Source organism: Aplosporella prunicola (genome assembly GCF_010093885.1).
Source record: "Aplosporella prunicola CBS 121167 unplaced genomic scaffold K452scaffold_9, whole genome shotgun sequence".
NCBI classification, from domain to species: Eukaryota; Fungi; Ascomycota; class Dothideomycetes; order Botryosphaeriales; family Aplosporellaceae; genus Aplosporella; species Aplosporella prunicola.
This window is the reverse complement of record NW_022983537.1, coordinates 548,676-562,061: the sequence shown is the minus strand read 5'-3', so window position 1 is coordinate 562,061 and position 13,386 is coordinate 548,676. Positions and strand designations below refer to the sequence as shown.

General features: G+C 53.9%; 5 protein-coding genes across 5 annotated transcripts; 4 read left to right on the top strand and 1 right to left on the bottom strand.

Annotated features, from left to right (window-relative positions):
• The first annotated feature begins 75 nt into the window (after window positions 1-75).
• K452DRAFT_169330 (uncharacterized protein) lies at window positions 76-887 on the top strand. Its single transcript, XM_033535775.1, has one exon. The coding sequence runs from the start codon at window positions 166-168 to the stop codon at window positions 724-726; it is 561 nt and encodes a 186-aa protein (XP_033399047.1). The 5' UTR covers window positions 76-165; the 3' UTR covers window positions 727-887.
• Window positions 888-2,428: 1,541 nt separating this feature from the next.
• Window positions 2,429-2,771, top strand: K452DRAFT_169326 (uncharacterized protein). Its single transcript, XM_033535774.1, has one exon. The coding sequence runs from the start codon at window positions 2,464-2,466 to the stop codon at window positions 2,617-2,619; it is 156 nt and encodes a 51-aa protein (XP_033399046.1). The 5' UTR covers window positions 2,429-2,463; the 3' UTR covers window positions 2,620-2,771.
• Window positions 2,772-3,964: 1,193 nt separating this feature from the next.
• Window positions 3,965-5,440, bottom strand: K452DRAFT_225499 (uncharacterized protein; the record flags this gene model as incomplete). The annotated part of the gene is made up of 3 exons (XM_033536755.1): window positions 3,965-4,252; window positions 4,298-5,148; window positions 5,203-5,440. The coding sequence occupies 3 exons, from the start codon at window positions 5,438-5,440 to the stop codon at window positions 3,965-3,967; spliced, it is 1,377 nt and encodes a 458-aa protein (XP_033399045.1).
• A 2,575-nt stretch (window positions 5,441-8,015) lies between these two features.
• K452DRAFT_317494 (uncharacterized protein) lies at window positions 8,016-9,674 on the top strand. The gene is made up of 2 exons (XM_033544069.1): window positions 8,016-8,142; window positions 8,193-9,674. Exons 1-2 carry the CDS (start codon window positions 8,041-8,043, stop codon window positions 9,267-9,269), a joined length of 1,179 nt encoding a protein of 392 aa, XP_033399044.1. The 5' UTR covers window positions 8,016-8,040; the 3' UTR covers window positions 9,270-9,674.
• A 621-nt stretch (window positions 9,675-10,295) lies between these two features.
• On the top strand, window positions 10,296-12,344 carry K452DRAFT_357665 (uncharacterized protein; the record flags this gene model as incomplete). Its single annotated transcript, XM_033546136.1, has 3 exons — window positions 10,296-11,149; window positions 11,212-11,690; window positions 11,738-12,344. The coding sequence occupies exons 1-3, from the start codon at window positions 10,394-10,396 to the stop codon at window positions 12,342-12,344; spliced, it is 1,842 nt and encodes a 613-aa protein (XP_033399043.1). The 5' UTR covers window positions 10,296-10,393.
• Between the last annotated feature and the right edge of the window lie 1,042 nt (window positions 12,345-13,386).

Below are 13,386 nucleotides of genomic sequence, written 5' to 3'. Positions count from 1 at the left end.
GAGGCTCTCCCTCTAGGCCTCAATTTTGCACCAAACCCATGTATAGTCGCAGGCTGGACCTATTGACTTGAAAAGTGGATTAATGTGCGACGGTGAAACGACACCTGTTTCGTGGATTTTGCATGCATCACGGTTTCGGGTTTCAGTTTTTGGTGTAGCATTAGCATGGTGTTCAGGCTTGGCGTTACAGTAATGCGACCCGCGATCCCGCGTTCTCCCGGTGGCCGCGTACGAGTACATATTGGCAGGCGGATGTGTGGTTTTGAGGACATTCTTGGTCTTTGCTTGGCAGTGGTACATTACACAGCGGCATGTGAAAATGAGGCAGGTAGGCCAGCAGGCAGCGACGAAAAGGCAAGACAGGGGCGGACGCGTCTCCGCAGGTCAGGTTCGCCCTGCCGCCTGCCTGTGCCGCGTGGTCTGCGCTGCTTGGACATGCAGCATTTTGCCGTCTTGGATTCCTGTCATTGGTCCCCTCGCTGTTTGCGTGTCCATTCTTATTGGTCGAGGCCCTCGTTGATATCTATTGCACTCCTACATATGCATGCTTGCGTGCTTCCATGGGTGCATGGGGTTGCTTGCTTCCCCGACTCCGCCGACTGTCGTTCAACGCAGCCTCATTGCTCACTCCTAGTCGTCTTATGTCTTACCTGCGCGTCACAGAAAGGCTATTCTTCGTACATACAGTGGGGGTCGTACATATTTACCTTAACACACTACGTATGACCTTGTAACGTCTGTCGCCGCGAACCGAGATCCACCCTCTAGCCAGACGGGGGACGTTACAAGCAGTCCCTACGGATTGCTCCTTGTCTAGCTACTAGCCCAGACTTACCCTAACAACCAAAGACGTCGCGACATGATGCGATATCTGTCACTGCGAACCGAGAGCTACCGTGTAGTAAGACGGGTGACGATACAAGCAGTCCCTACAGATTACTCTTTGCTTAGCCACAAGCCCAAGCCTGCACTAACGACCGAAGCCGTTGCGATATAATGCGACGTCTCTTGCCGCGAACCGAGATCTATAGTCTAGCGAGACGGAAGACGATATAAGTAGTCCCTACGAATTACTCCTTACCTAGCTCTAAGCCCGAACTTACTCTAACGACTAAAGACGTTACGATATAATATAACGTCTATTACTGCGAACCGAGCTCTATTATCTAGCGAGACGGGGGACGATACGAATAGTCCCTATAGAGTACTTCTTACTTAGCTACATGCCTAGGTGCTAAATACAAACGAGTGGATCTTAGGGTATATACGCCCATTACCTAATATCTCTTACTACTGCCGTTTAGCTAGATAGGGGACGATACAAGCAGTCCTTACAGAGTGCTTCTTGCCTAGCTCCTAGCCCGAGCTCCGGGTATGGATAAAGAGGTCTTGGAGCACACACAGAGTCTACTATCTTAACTGGATCTCTTCTTCTCCTTCCGTACAAGCATTGCCATCTCGTAAGACGGTGAATCTCGCTTCACGGTGACGGGTGTTACAGTGGAGGCATTTGTAGTACATAACTAAGCACACCTAAGACCTCGTGTACTCCTAAAACCCGCCACGATCTGGCGGCGGGCAGGGCGTACGGCGTATGAGTAGAGTAAGCCGTGAGCGCAGTGGCGGCGGGCGCAGCCGGTTCCTGCACCTCACTTCGCGTATACCAAACACGCTGTACCTATGCCGAGGCCCTCGCTCAGGTGGACGTCCTGCGTACGACCCTGGGGATCTTGGCGCTTGGCAGTGTGGCACTGGCGGGGATGGCGGACGAGTGAGCGGACGGGCGGGCGGGCTGCCAAGCTGCCGTGGCTGCGGGCTCCGGGCTGCGGGATGCGAGCTGCGAGGCAAGTGTGGGTGTGTGGGAGAGGTGGGGGCAATGGGGCTGCGGGCAAGGATTGAGGCGCGGTTGCGCCTGCCGTGCCAATGCCAGTGCCAGTGCCGCTGCCCGGCGGCGGTGCGTGGGGTGAGGTGGGGTGCAGCTGCAAGTTGGGACAAGGGTCAAGGATGCTGAGCCACCTTGACCTTTTTTTGTCGTCGCCACGGGGTGTGTGGGGTGCGATGTGGATGTGGGAGTGGGTTGCGACGCGCGTGTGGGTGGGCAGGTGGTGTGGTTTTTGCGTAGGGATTGCTGGGTGGCCTGGTGAGTTCTTGTTTTTTGAGATGATAATGATGTTGTTGATGATGGCAGGTTTTGGGGGCATCGCATGAGATGCAGATGCAATGATGATACTCTGTATGGTTGTCTCTCGTCTTGATTGATGATGGTGGCGCAGGTGGTGTGTGGTGATGGTTTCGCACAGCCACCTGTACGGATGAGAAAATTCAGGACGCAGGACGCAACACGCAATCACATGGAATCTAAAATGACATGTGGTTTCAGAGGTCGGTGTCGTGCGTTGTTCAACGGCAAAATGCCAAAAATAAAATGAAAGGCAAAAAACATACAACAGCTGGGATTCGCTAATGGTCACCCACTTAACTACTAATCAGCCGGTTCACAGCTTAAAGATGGCAGAGCGAACGGGATGCCTTGTTTTCTGTGACCTATGGTCGTATGTGCTTGAAGAAATTATTGAAATGGACTATATAGTTATGGCGATGATAGGTTTAAGGCGTTGAAGTTATTTTATGTTCGATTGCTACTAGCGTTACGACTATATTTGAATGGCTTTGTAGGTTATAGATTTACGTGTAGTTGACTTTGTTACTAGCTATGTACATTACTTATTGCGTAGTTTATAGGCAATTGAGTTTAATGTTTAGTTCCGTTTCAATGTGTACAGCAATGGCTTAACACTATAAAACCCCATTGCGGTGGGTAAAGCCGCACTATCTTTATCGGTTCCGAAAAATTAGCTCGCCTAGTACGGTACTGCATCGATAGGTAGATGTTGCTATAATATACATGCCCATCGTAAGCAACAAGTCCAAATACAAGCGCAGCCTCTAGATCTACCTACGGAGTGACTGGTAGGGAGTGTTCTAAAGAAACTGTAAGTATACCTGTCTGATCCTACAATTCAGGTGGTATACAAACTGTAATTCCCCTAATTATGTCCATCTACGAGCGCGGCCTCCATGTCCACTTATGAAATGACTTATAGGGAGCGTCCTAAAGGCACTGCAAGTATACCTGCATGCTCCTACAGTTCAAGTAGTATACAACTTACATATCTCTCGTAACCAATGCATCTGACTACGAGTACGGCCTCTGGATGTACCTACGAAGTGGCCTGTAGGGAGCGTCTCGAGGGCACTGCAAGCATACCTACATGCTCCTATAAGTAACCTGATATTTCGATCCAGAGCGACTTGACCTGCATCCGCTCCTACAGAGCACCACTCACCATGGGGACATTAATAAAGTGTCTCACCCTCAACCGTAGCACTGATATATTCGACAAGAAAGTAAAACCTCCACGGAAAGCAATGGGAAAGCGAAGGGATGAATGTAGATATCCGAGAACCCGGCAGCCAACAACAAAACCCTAAAAGTACAACAACTAATAGGAGTAATAGCGAGTGAGATACGAAGCCAGCACAGCACGCACACAGCACAAAAAACGAGGGTATATATCAGTAGGTATCTATCTAAACACAACGCTGCCTACACTCGCAAGTAACACACATTCGCACGCACGCACGCAATATGTTAACAGAAGAAAAAGGGCAGATAAAGGGGTAGGTAGGAAGGAAGGGAGAGGAAGGAAGAAGTACGACCGAGCAGCAGCCGCCGGCCATTGTTGCGGTCGTGATAGCCGCCGCCAGTGTTGAAAAGGCAGGATGGATCTGGGTAGGGGAATGGGGGAAAAGCAGAAACATGATCAAACGCCAAGGGGACTCGTCAATACTGTACCGGCCCAACTGCACAACCTCACGCACGCACGCGCGGCTCCTCCCTGCGCCAAAGCGCTATCATTGTCCGCCTTCGCCTCTTCCAACACCAACATCACCCCCCACCATCTCAGGACGTCGGGAACACCGGTGCCTTCACCAGCACGCTCCGGCCCCAAATCCGGACGCTCACACCCGCCGCAATACGCACCCTCGGGGGCTGCTCTTCCTTCGCCGGCCCGCCCGCACTGCCCGGCGTCGAGAGGCTGACCTGGCTGCCGCCAGCGCCGCCCGCTTTCCCTCCACCAAGCTGCTGCTGCAGCGGCACCGTCGCCGCCTTCGGCTTCCCGCCCATCAAGCCCGAGAACATGTTCCGGCCAGTCGAGCGCTTCGTCTCCTGCTGGGGCGCGCTCTGCGACTGCATCGATTGCGGCGAGTCGGCCTCGATGTCCATCTCGCCGACCTTGTTGGCGCCGTTGCCACCGTCACCACCAAAACTCGTCGCGCTGGCCACGCTTGCCGCATCGTCTTTGCCAGGTCCACCAAATAGGCCTTCGGCTAGTGGCGCTACTAGCGCTGGCACCCCGCTTTCGATCTTCATCTGCTCGCCCATGATGCCATGGCCTGGTGGGTAGTACTCGATGCATACGTCGCGGCTCTCGAGCGGGAGGTGCGCCGCGATGTTGATGGCGAGTTCGATGATCATCGGCACGTTGCTCTGCAGGTCTGGAGGTGCGGGCTCCTTAAGGTACATCTGCAGGGTGCCTATCAACTTCTCGTTGAGTATGGCGATGAGGCTCTCGCGGTTCGTGTGTGCCTGCGGGGCGCGCAGGTGTTCACCCAGCCCGTCAAGGGTTGCTAGGCGCCAGTTGACGACCTTTGCCGTGAGAGCTTCCTCCTCATCACTCGTCTGAGCCAGTGGCGCGGATTTCCGAATGTTGGTGTTGATTATCTTCAACTGCATGGACAGGTTGGTCTCGAGATCCGGGTGGAAGTATTTGTTAAAAATCTCGTCCACGAGCCAATTGCTGATGAAGGCACGGCCGACGGCGGTCATTTCCTGCTTGCCAATGGTCACGGCATCGCGGTTGACGGCCCGATGCAGCCATTCGGGAATGCTCTTCCAATCCTTGCGAATTACGAATGCGAGTTGCGATATCAAACCATCCAATCGATTGAAGCGAGACGAATACTCGCTGTCGTCGAGGGAGGTGCGGGATTGAGAAAGACGTTGATGAGCAATTGTGTTTTGAAGCTGATGGACCTGTGATTGCTGGTCAAAGAAGTAGCGCTTGACCTTTTGATATTTTTCGCCTGATTCATGTGATCAGTGTCAGATTCAACGAGAGGTGCACATCAGCCACTTACGCAAAATATCATGTTCTTTGCGCAACTGCAATATCTCTTCTTCCGTCATCTCACCGGCGGCGCTTGAGGGAGGAGGCGTTCCCCTTCCTGATTCATTATCCTGCTGCTTACCACCGCGGAACGGCTGACCCTGAGATCCTGAAGGTACAACATTGGCGCCAAAGGTTTGATGACCAGTCGTAGAGGCATTTTGCCCTTGACCCTGCTGTTGCGAGTTGGAAGATTCCTTCGGTGGCATGTTCTGTCTAGTTGAGTCGGTGGACCGTTTACCGTGCTGAGCCGCGGGTGGCATCTGGTTGGTAGGCGTCGGCGGAGGGTGCTCTGACAAAGGAGTGATACTCAGCTCCTGCTTCAGCTGTGGAGTCAGGGATTGTTGCTGCTGCGGTGAAGTCAAAGGACTTTGTTGCAGCTGTTGGGTTTGCGGCGCTATAGCGCGGACAGGCTGAGGGCTGAGGATTTCTGGTTGTTGCACCTGCGGAGGATGAATGAACTGCAAGTCTTGGTCTTGTTGCTGCCGCAAAGCAGGCACGCCAGGTCGGCCTTGTTGGGGTTGTTGCTGGTGATGTTGCTGGGGCTGTTGTGGGTGCTGTTGCTGGTTGTGCAAATCTTGTTGAGCGACCGGGTCTGGCTGCTGTGAATGAAACCCAGCAGCCGGATTTTCGATTGACTTTGGGGTGAAAGCCTGGTAGTGCTGGTCTTGGGAGTAGTTTTGTTGCTGCTGGGAGCTCAAGCCACTGTGTCCCTCACGTAGGTGGGGGCTGGAACGCCCACTCGGATTATGGGAGCGAAATGTCTGGTCGGTCTGCACGCGGGCCAAAGAGGGTCGGCTATAACGATTCGGTTCGGGACCATGCGCAAGCGTCTGATTATAGTAGTCGTCCTTGGGGGGCACAGACGGCGAGGGCTGATCCGTGTGGGCTCGCAGAAACGAGTCCAAGTTCGACTCTTCTTCCACTTCGTGCGAGGGCGGCAGTTGTGGGTTGGAGCCTTGCTTCGAGGACCAGTAATGTTTTTGCTCGTCTGCAGTGCCTCTGCCTCGCGGAGCTGGGACTTCCTTCTTCCTGACAGAGACCTTTCTGCCTAGACCGCTTTTGCTGCTGGATGACTCGACGCTGTCGCGTGAAGAGTGACCTAAACCAAGTTTGCTGCGAAACGATCTCTTTTCTTTTCCTGCTCCCACGCTGTTGGGCGTCTGAGGAATGTATTGGGCATACGGGTCGGTGGGCGGGTCGATGGGCGTCGAGGCCTCGGCTGCGACGGGGTTTGTCGGAAGGCGGTCGATGGAGAGTATCGAGGGCGGACGCTGGCCTGTCGCGTGGGCAGTAAAAGTCTGCGGGTGTTGCAGTGGTTGATGGTGTTCGTCCGGGGCTCTCTCTGAGCTGCGCGTCAGCCGTGGGGCGCTTGGCGACGGAGCGACAAAGGACGTACGTGAAGACTGCGAGTCTGAGCGATCGGTAACACTGCCGACTGAAGCTTGAGACTTGTTCGACTTGGACCAGGGGAGTCTCGCTGGCATGACAGGCCTTTGACTCTCTCCAAGCAACTGTGGGAGCACTGAGAAGACGTGAGAGGGCGCCTAGTGTGGGGCTGAGAGATCAGCGGAGTCGCTGGATGCTAAATATAATCCTGGCGCGTGCATGCGCGTGGTCGCCAGCAAAAGAGAGGCTGCCGGCAGCAGGCCGCAGGAGCCCTTCAACCGCCCTCGCCAGGCCATGTCGTGAGAGCATGGTGGAGAACAAGAGGGGTGAGGTCTGAGAGGTGAGTGTGTGGGAGTAGTATCTCAGGTCTCCAGCGTCGCCAGCTTTAGAATGCCGCGCGCGCGAAGCTCCGATCACTGAGGCTCTATTTATAGGGCAGGCAATGCGACGTGACTGTCATCCGCCTAGCCGGAGAGCATCTGCGACTGCAACCCACCGCGACCTCTGCCGACCTTTTGGGAAGAAACAGTTCTTGCAACGATCAGGCCTCCACCCACCTCTCCTCTCGTTCCTCCTCTTGGCGCACGGACGTAGAGAGTGCAATTTGGCAATTTGTCCGGCCTATACATGTTACCAGTATACGGCTTTCTGTTTTACTCATTAACATTCATACCCGCGTACTCTTATGGGGTACATTCGTGTTCATGTATATCTTTATCTTCGTGTCCTTTTAAATACCCTCGTATCCTTGTCTATTTTTTATTTTGTGCCTTCGTAGACTGCTCTCGTCCTCCAAGGACCTAGATACCTAGATATTTGCAAGTATTATTGTATCCGCGTGTCTTTTTATTTTCGTAGGTACCAAGCGACAACCGATCGTCGTATTATAGCTCATCATGACTGTTTAGTGAGTACTCTGAGTGTTTAGCCGGTTCTGTTTAATCACGGTCGAGGAGTGAGCTAAACAGTCAGAAATATGGGAAACCCATCCGCTCCCTTTCCAGTATCAGATCCTCTCAACTTCATGCGAAAGACTGGATAGACAATTTGCAGTTCATTGGACTCGAGCCGGTAATTGTCGCGCCTATAAAGTAACATAAAAGCTATGAAATTGGCAAACGCAATCCTATTGGCATCCTTTGCTCTTGATTTTTCTTTGTCCTCTAAGCGTCGACTCGCTGGATGCATCCAAGCAAAATCCCATCATAGTACGGCCAGGTTTACCATTTGAAATTCAAAGCGAGGCGGACAGCTTTTAAATCGGCAGATGTCAAAACCGTTTGATAGCGGGCGTTGCTCCGAGTCCCGACGCGTGCCAAGCGCGCCCCGCTAAGTAGTCAGGGCTCACCCTTATCCCTGTCGCGAATGACGCCTGCCGTCGCGCTGGGAGCCCAACCCAAACAAACCACCTATCACCACCATGGACAAATTCGCAAGCATCGCGAAGGGTGGTTGGCACCCCGAGAAAAACAGTAGCAGCAGTAGCAGCTCTGGCGAGAAGCAGGGACTCCGTGATCGAGCTGTAAGCACTCAGCAGCCCTCCGCATTGCTCATGCTGACCCACTCCGCAAGAAAGGGTTTATGGGCAAAGGCAACGATTCGTATGAGTCGGCGAGCAACCATCAGTCCAGACCTCTTTCATCCTTAAGGGACCCTGCTTCATTTGGGCCTCCGCCGAAACATCAAGGTTATCACGGAGGTGGGCAAGCGCGTTCGCCCGGTAGTCCAGCCACGGCCGGGGGTTTTTCACAAAGACAAATACAAGCAAGTGAAGAGCACGAAGAAGAAGCCAACAGGCCGCCACCTGGGCCGTACTCGGTAAACACGACTGGACTTTCTACAGCCCATCTACCTAAGCCACCTGCCAGGCGACCCGGCCAGGGCTTACCAGCAGCCACGTCCCCAGCACCTGCATCGCCAGGTCCACCACGGTTACCTCCGAGACTTCCGCCGCGACAGAACTCTCATCCAGATGCATACGCGCCGCCACCCCCTCCTACTTATCAGGAGAGTGTGCACTCGCCGCCGGCAAACGATGCAATGCTGAACCAGGGCGCGTTAGGCAGACTTGGCCAAGCCGGGGTTTCTGTGCCGGGCTTCAACATTGGGCGAACAGCTTCGCCCCCGGTTCCTCCACGGAATACCTCTCAGACCCCGCCGTTGCCGCCGCGCACTGGACAGACTCCGCCCACGCAGTCTCCGGCGACCACGGGACACGGCGGGCAACTTTCCCAGCTGCAGTCAAGATTCTCTAGGATGTCCACGCCCTCTCAAGGTGCGGAGACGCCGCAGCAGGGAACAACATTTGCACAAAAGCAGTCAGCGTTCAAGACGGCAAACGCTCTGCGGACCAACCCTTCATCCGTGTCGTTCAGCGATATGCGCAGTGCGGCTTCGACTGCGAACAACTTCCGCGAGAGGCACGGAGAGCAGGTTGCGACGGGGGTGCACACAGCAAATGGACTCAACCAGAAATACGGTGTAATGAACCGGGTCAACGGGCTGGCAGCAGGGAGCGGGACAGCAGGGCCCAGCATTGCAAGCCCCGTGGGGAAGAAGCCGCCTCCGCCTCCCCCGAAGAGGAAGGACTTGACCGGAGACACGGGAGGCCCGCCGCCAGTCCCATTCAGCAGCAAGCCGAGGCAGTGATCAAATGATGCAAGGGTATCTCGGCCGTAGGTACGAGATAGCCAATCAGAGGCGCTACTGGAAGTATTTTAGCGGGTCTCACATTAACGCCTTTACCTTTACCTTGCAGCAAATAACAGGAAATGTTCAGTTTGACGTCCGTCACCGTGAAGCGAGATGGTGATACGTGTACGGAGTAGAGAAGAGACCCAGTTAGGATATGTAGAGCCTCTGTGTGCTCTAGACCTTTTCACCCATACCTGGGACTCGGGATAGGAGCTAGGCAAGGAGTACTCTGTAGGGACTGCTTGTATCGTCCCCTGTCTCGCTATACGGTGGATCTCGGTTCGCGGTGACGGATATTGGTCGATATCGGCTGTAATTAAACTCAACATCAAGTTCAGTCAATATACTAACGTCCGTCACTATGAAGCGAGATTCACCGTTTACGATATAGTAATACTTATACGGGGTAGAAGATACCCAGTTAGGATATGTAAAGTCTGTGTATGCTCTAAGACCTTTTTACGGGGCTCGGGCTAGGAGCTAGACGAGTAATCCGTAGGGACTGTATCTCGCTAGGCGGTGGATCTCGGTTCGCAGTGACGGGCATTTTAGTCAATACGGAGTGTTGAGAGGGTCAGGAGAGGTTCTTTTGGCGGTTGGGCGAAGAGCCTCCAATCGGTTTGCGTGGAGTTGCCGAGGCCGGAGGAAACGGCGCTTGGCGGGGCAGACGCGGCAGGGTGGCGGACGCGACGGACGCGACGGGCGAGCAGAGGCGGCTTATGTAGTAAACCTTTGGCCGGTTAGCTAGTCCGCCAGCGAGCAAGAAAAATAGTAAATGTCAGCAGCAGCAACGGCGCAGCCGCAGCAACGTGGCAAGCAGGCAGATGGGCGGGGGTTGTTGTGAGATGGAGGCTCTGCAGGGCGCGTAAAATCGACTTGGCCTGGCTGGGATTCATGAGGGCGGTTAGGCCGAAAGCGGCCGGCCTCCGAAGTGTTGAGCTCGGCTGCGGCAAACGTCATGGCCGTCTTTTTTCCCATCCTCGCAACCACTCAAAACAGGACCCAACGCGTGCATGTCGCTCTGTTGAGCTATCCTTTCCCGTCCTCTTCGCAAATCACCTGCGCATGCACTAGACACCATGGGTCCCTCTCTGTACCTGGAGCTCCCTCCGTCGAGCCTGTTCAAGTTCCCTCCAGACTGGGCCCCGCCAGCTCTTGCGCCGCCCCCCGCCACCGGCACTCTCAGAGCTCCCTTCAACCTTGACGCCGGCATCTACAACAAGGTCCTCACCCCCGCCGTGCCTCTGACCATCGCCGCCGTCTACGCGACCACCGTCTCACTGCTCAATGCCTACAACCGCAGTCACGGCAACAAGCCATGGCGCATCAGCAAGACGCGGGCCTTTTACGCCTTTGTCATCGCCCACAACATCTTCCTCGCCGTCTATTCGGCCATCACCAACGTTGCTATGGGAAGGGCTCTGTACCGCATCACCCCCGGCTTCTCCCAGCACGGCCTGGTTGACAATGTGGATGCTTTCTGCAAGATGAACGGTCCGCGTGGTCTTGGTGACGCCACGACCTTCAACGGTACCACTTCTTCTTGGGAGGTCAAGAACAGCCTCATCCACCTTGGTCCCGAGGGTACCCCCGACCCCACGGATGTTGGCAGGCTTTGGAACGAGGGCCTGGCTTTCTGGGGCTGGTGGTTCTACCTGTCCAAGTTCTACGAGGTCTTGGACACAGCCATCATCCTTGCTAAGGGCAAGCGCAGCTCTACTCTCCAGACCTACCACCACGCCGGCGCCATGATGTGCATGTGGGCGGGTATCCGCTTCATGTCTGCCCCGATTTGGATGTTTGTCTTCATCAACTCTGGTATTCACGCGCTGATGGTGAGACTCGCAAACAATCTACCTATCACCCCGTCTTTGTCTGGACTAACTCTGGCTACTAGTACACCTACTACACCGTGTCTGCTTTGGGCTTCAAGGTTCCGCAGGGGATCAAGCGCACCCTGACGACCATGCAGATCATGCAATTCGTGGTTGGTGCCAGCTTCGCGACCCTGCACCTGTTCGTCGCGTATACCGTCCCGGTCTCGACTCCGTACACTTTGGTCCATACAATCACCTCTGCCGTCGAGTCGGCGGCTACAGCGGCCTCGTCTTCTCTGAACTCGGCTGCCACGGCCGTGGCGACTGCTGGCCTTGGTGCATACCTCAGGAAGTTGGCCTATCGCGCTGCGGGTGAAGAGGGTCTTGCAGAGAATGTGCGCGATGAGCAGGGCCATATTTTCGGCCCCGAAGCCTCGCACCATGTCGAGACTCGCGAGGAGGTTAGATGGAGAAACGAGTACGTGAAGGTTCACTGCCTCGACACTACCGGACAGGCGTTTGCTGTCTGGCTGAACGTGATTTACCTTATGCCCTTGACGTAAGTATTTCTTCCCTTGGTTTGAGAGAATACCTGATATTTAAAAGCTACATTAGCGCCCTTTTTGTCCGCTTCTTTATCCGCTCCTACACGAAGCGCAGCTCCGTTGGCACCAAGAAGCAGGCCGCGACTAAAGCTGTGACCGATGCTGCGCACGGTGTAGACCGTGAGGTCGAGGCTTTCGGCAAGGAAATTGAGAATCTTGAGTGGAAAGCCATCACCAACACGGATCTCCGCAATGGGATCAGCAACGTGTCCGAGTTGATCCAAAAGAATGCCTCGAAGGAGCAGATCGAAACCGCCGTCAAGCAGACCGAGAAGCAGCTGAAGCAGACTAGTGGCAAGGCTGCTGAAGTGGGCAGAAAGGCACTCGATAATCTTAAGGTAAAGGCGGACCAAACGAAGGAGAACGGTGCGGCAGCGGCCAACAAGGTGAAGCAAGAGGTAGACCAAAGCCAGGAGGCGTTGCAAAAGAGGATTGAGGCGAAGATCCAGGAGTCCCTCAAGGAAAAGGAAAAGGAAGACAAGGGAAAGTACAACGGTGAGGTGAAGAAGGAGGAATCCGAAGGTGACGAGGAACCGGAGCCGGAAGGTCTCAGTACCACGGATCCGAACAAGACGGACACGTCATATGCGGAGATGATCAAGCAGTGAGCGTCCGATATGAAAGGCTTCCTTAGCTTTCCTCTTTATGGATAGCCTCGCTCCGCCCCTGTCCTGCAGGATGAGCGGCTGCATCGAGAGCCTCCTCTCAGCGGGACCTCAGCACCACTTCACCAACCGCTGTCCCGCCTTCCCATTCAGAAAAGCGAACATGCCCCCAAAAGTTATCAAACTGTCTTAAGCCAGTTTCCACACCACTTAGATACCACAGATCGACTTCTTTTCTTACTTAGCTGTGTCCTTTGCTGCGTTTTGAGACCCACTTCTTTTAGTCTGGCTATTCCGGAGTGAGGAGAGGATCAAAGGGATGCATCGATAGTGGAGCTGCGGTGCTGCTAGTTGGATTATTTAAGCAGGCGCTTGATTTCAAAGTTTGAAGAATCAAGCTCCTTGTTTTACTTGCTTTGGCTTGTGCGATCGGCTCGTCGGATCGTACATGCTTTTTTCTTTTTTTCTTCTTTTTCGTCTGCGTTTTTGCGGCTGGGATTGGGTGAGGGGAGCAGGCGATGGAGTGAGCGACGGTGGTGGTGGTGTACGTTAAGAGTAGATTTACGAGCTTATTGAATGAAGGTCATGCCCCTATCGGTTGTTTGCTGGTTGTGTGTGAACTCGTTTGGGTGAAGGGCTGAAGGCCGTTGCTGTTTAAACAAAAACATGATATTTTTTCTTTCAATCTACTGCCTTATAACCTCTAAGGTTAGGTACTTCGTAGGTCCGTCTCTGTCTACTAACGTCCATCGCCGTCAACCGATAATTACACTGTCTAGCGAGATAGGGAAGGATATAAGCAGCCCCTATAGAATACTCTTTATCTAGCTATAAGCCTAAGTCTTAGATAGAAGTAAAAGGGTCTTAAAGTATACGCATACTATAAACAGCTTAATTGGATTTCTTCTTCCTAACCGCATAAGTGAATCTCGCTTGATGGTGACGGCATAAAGGAATCAATCAACCAATCACTTAATTGATTAATTGTAACGAGGCCTCTTCAGCCTAGGCGTTGGAATTGCCTAGCGGGTGAATAGGTTCGAAG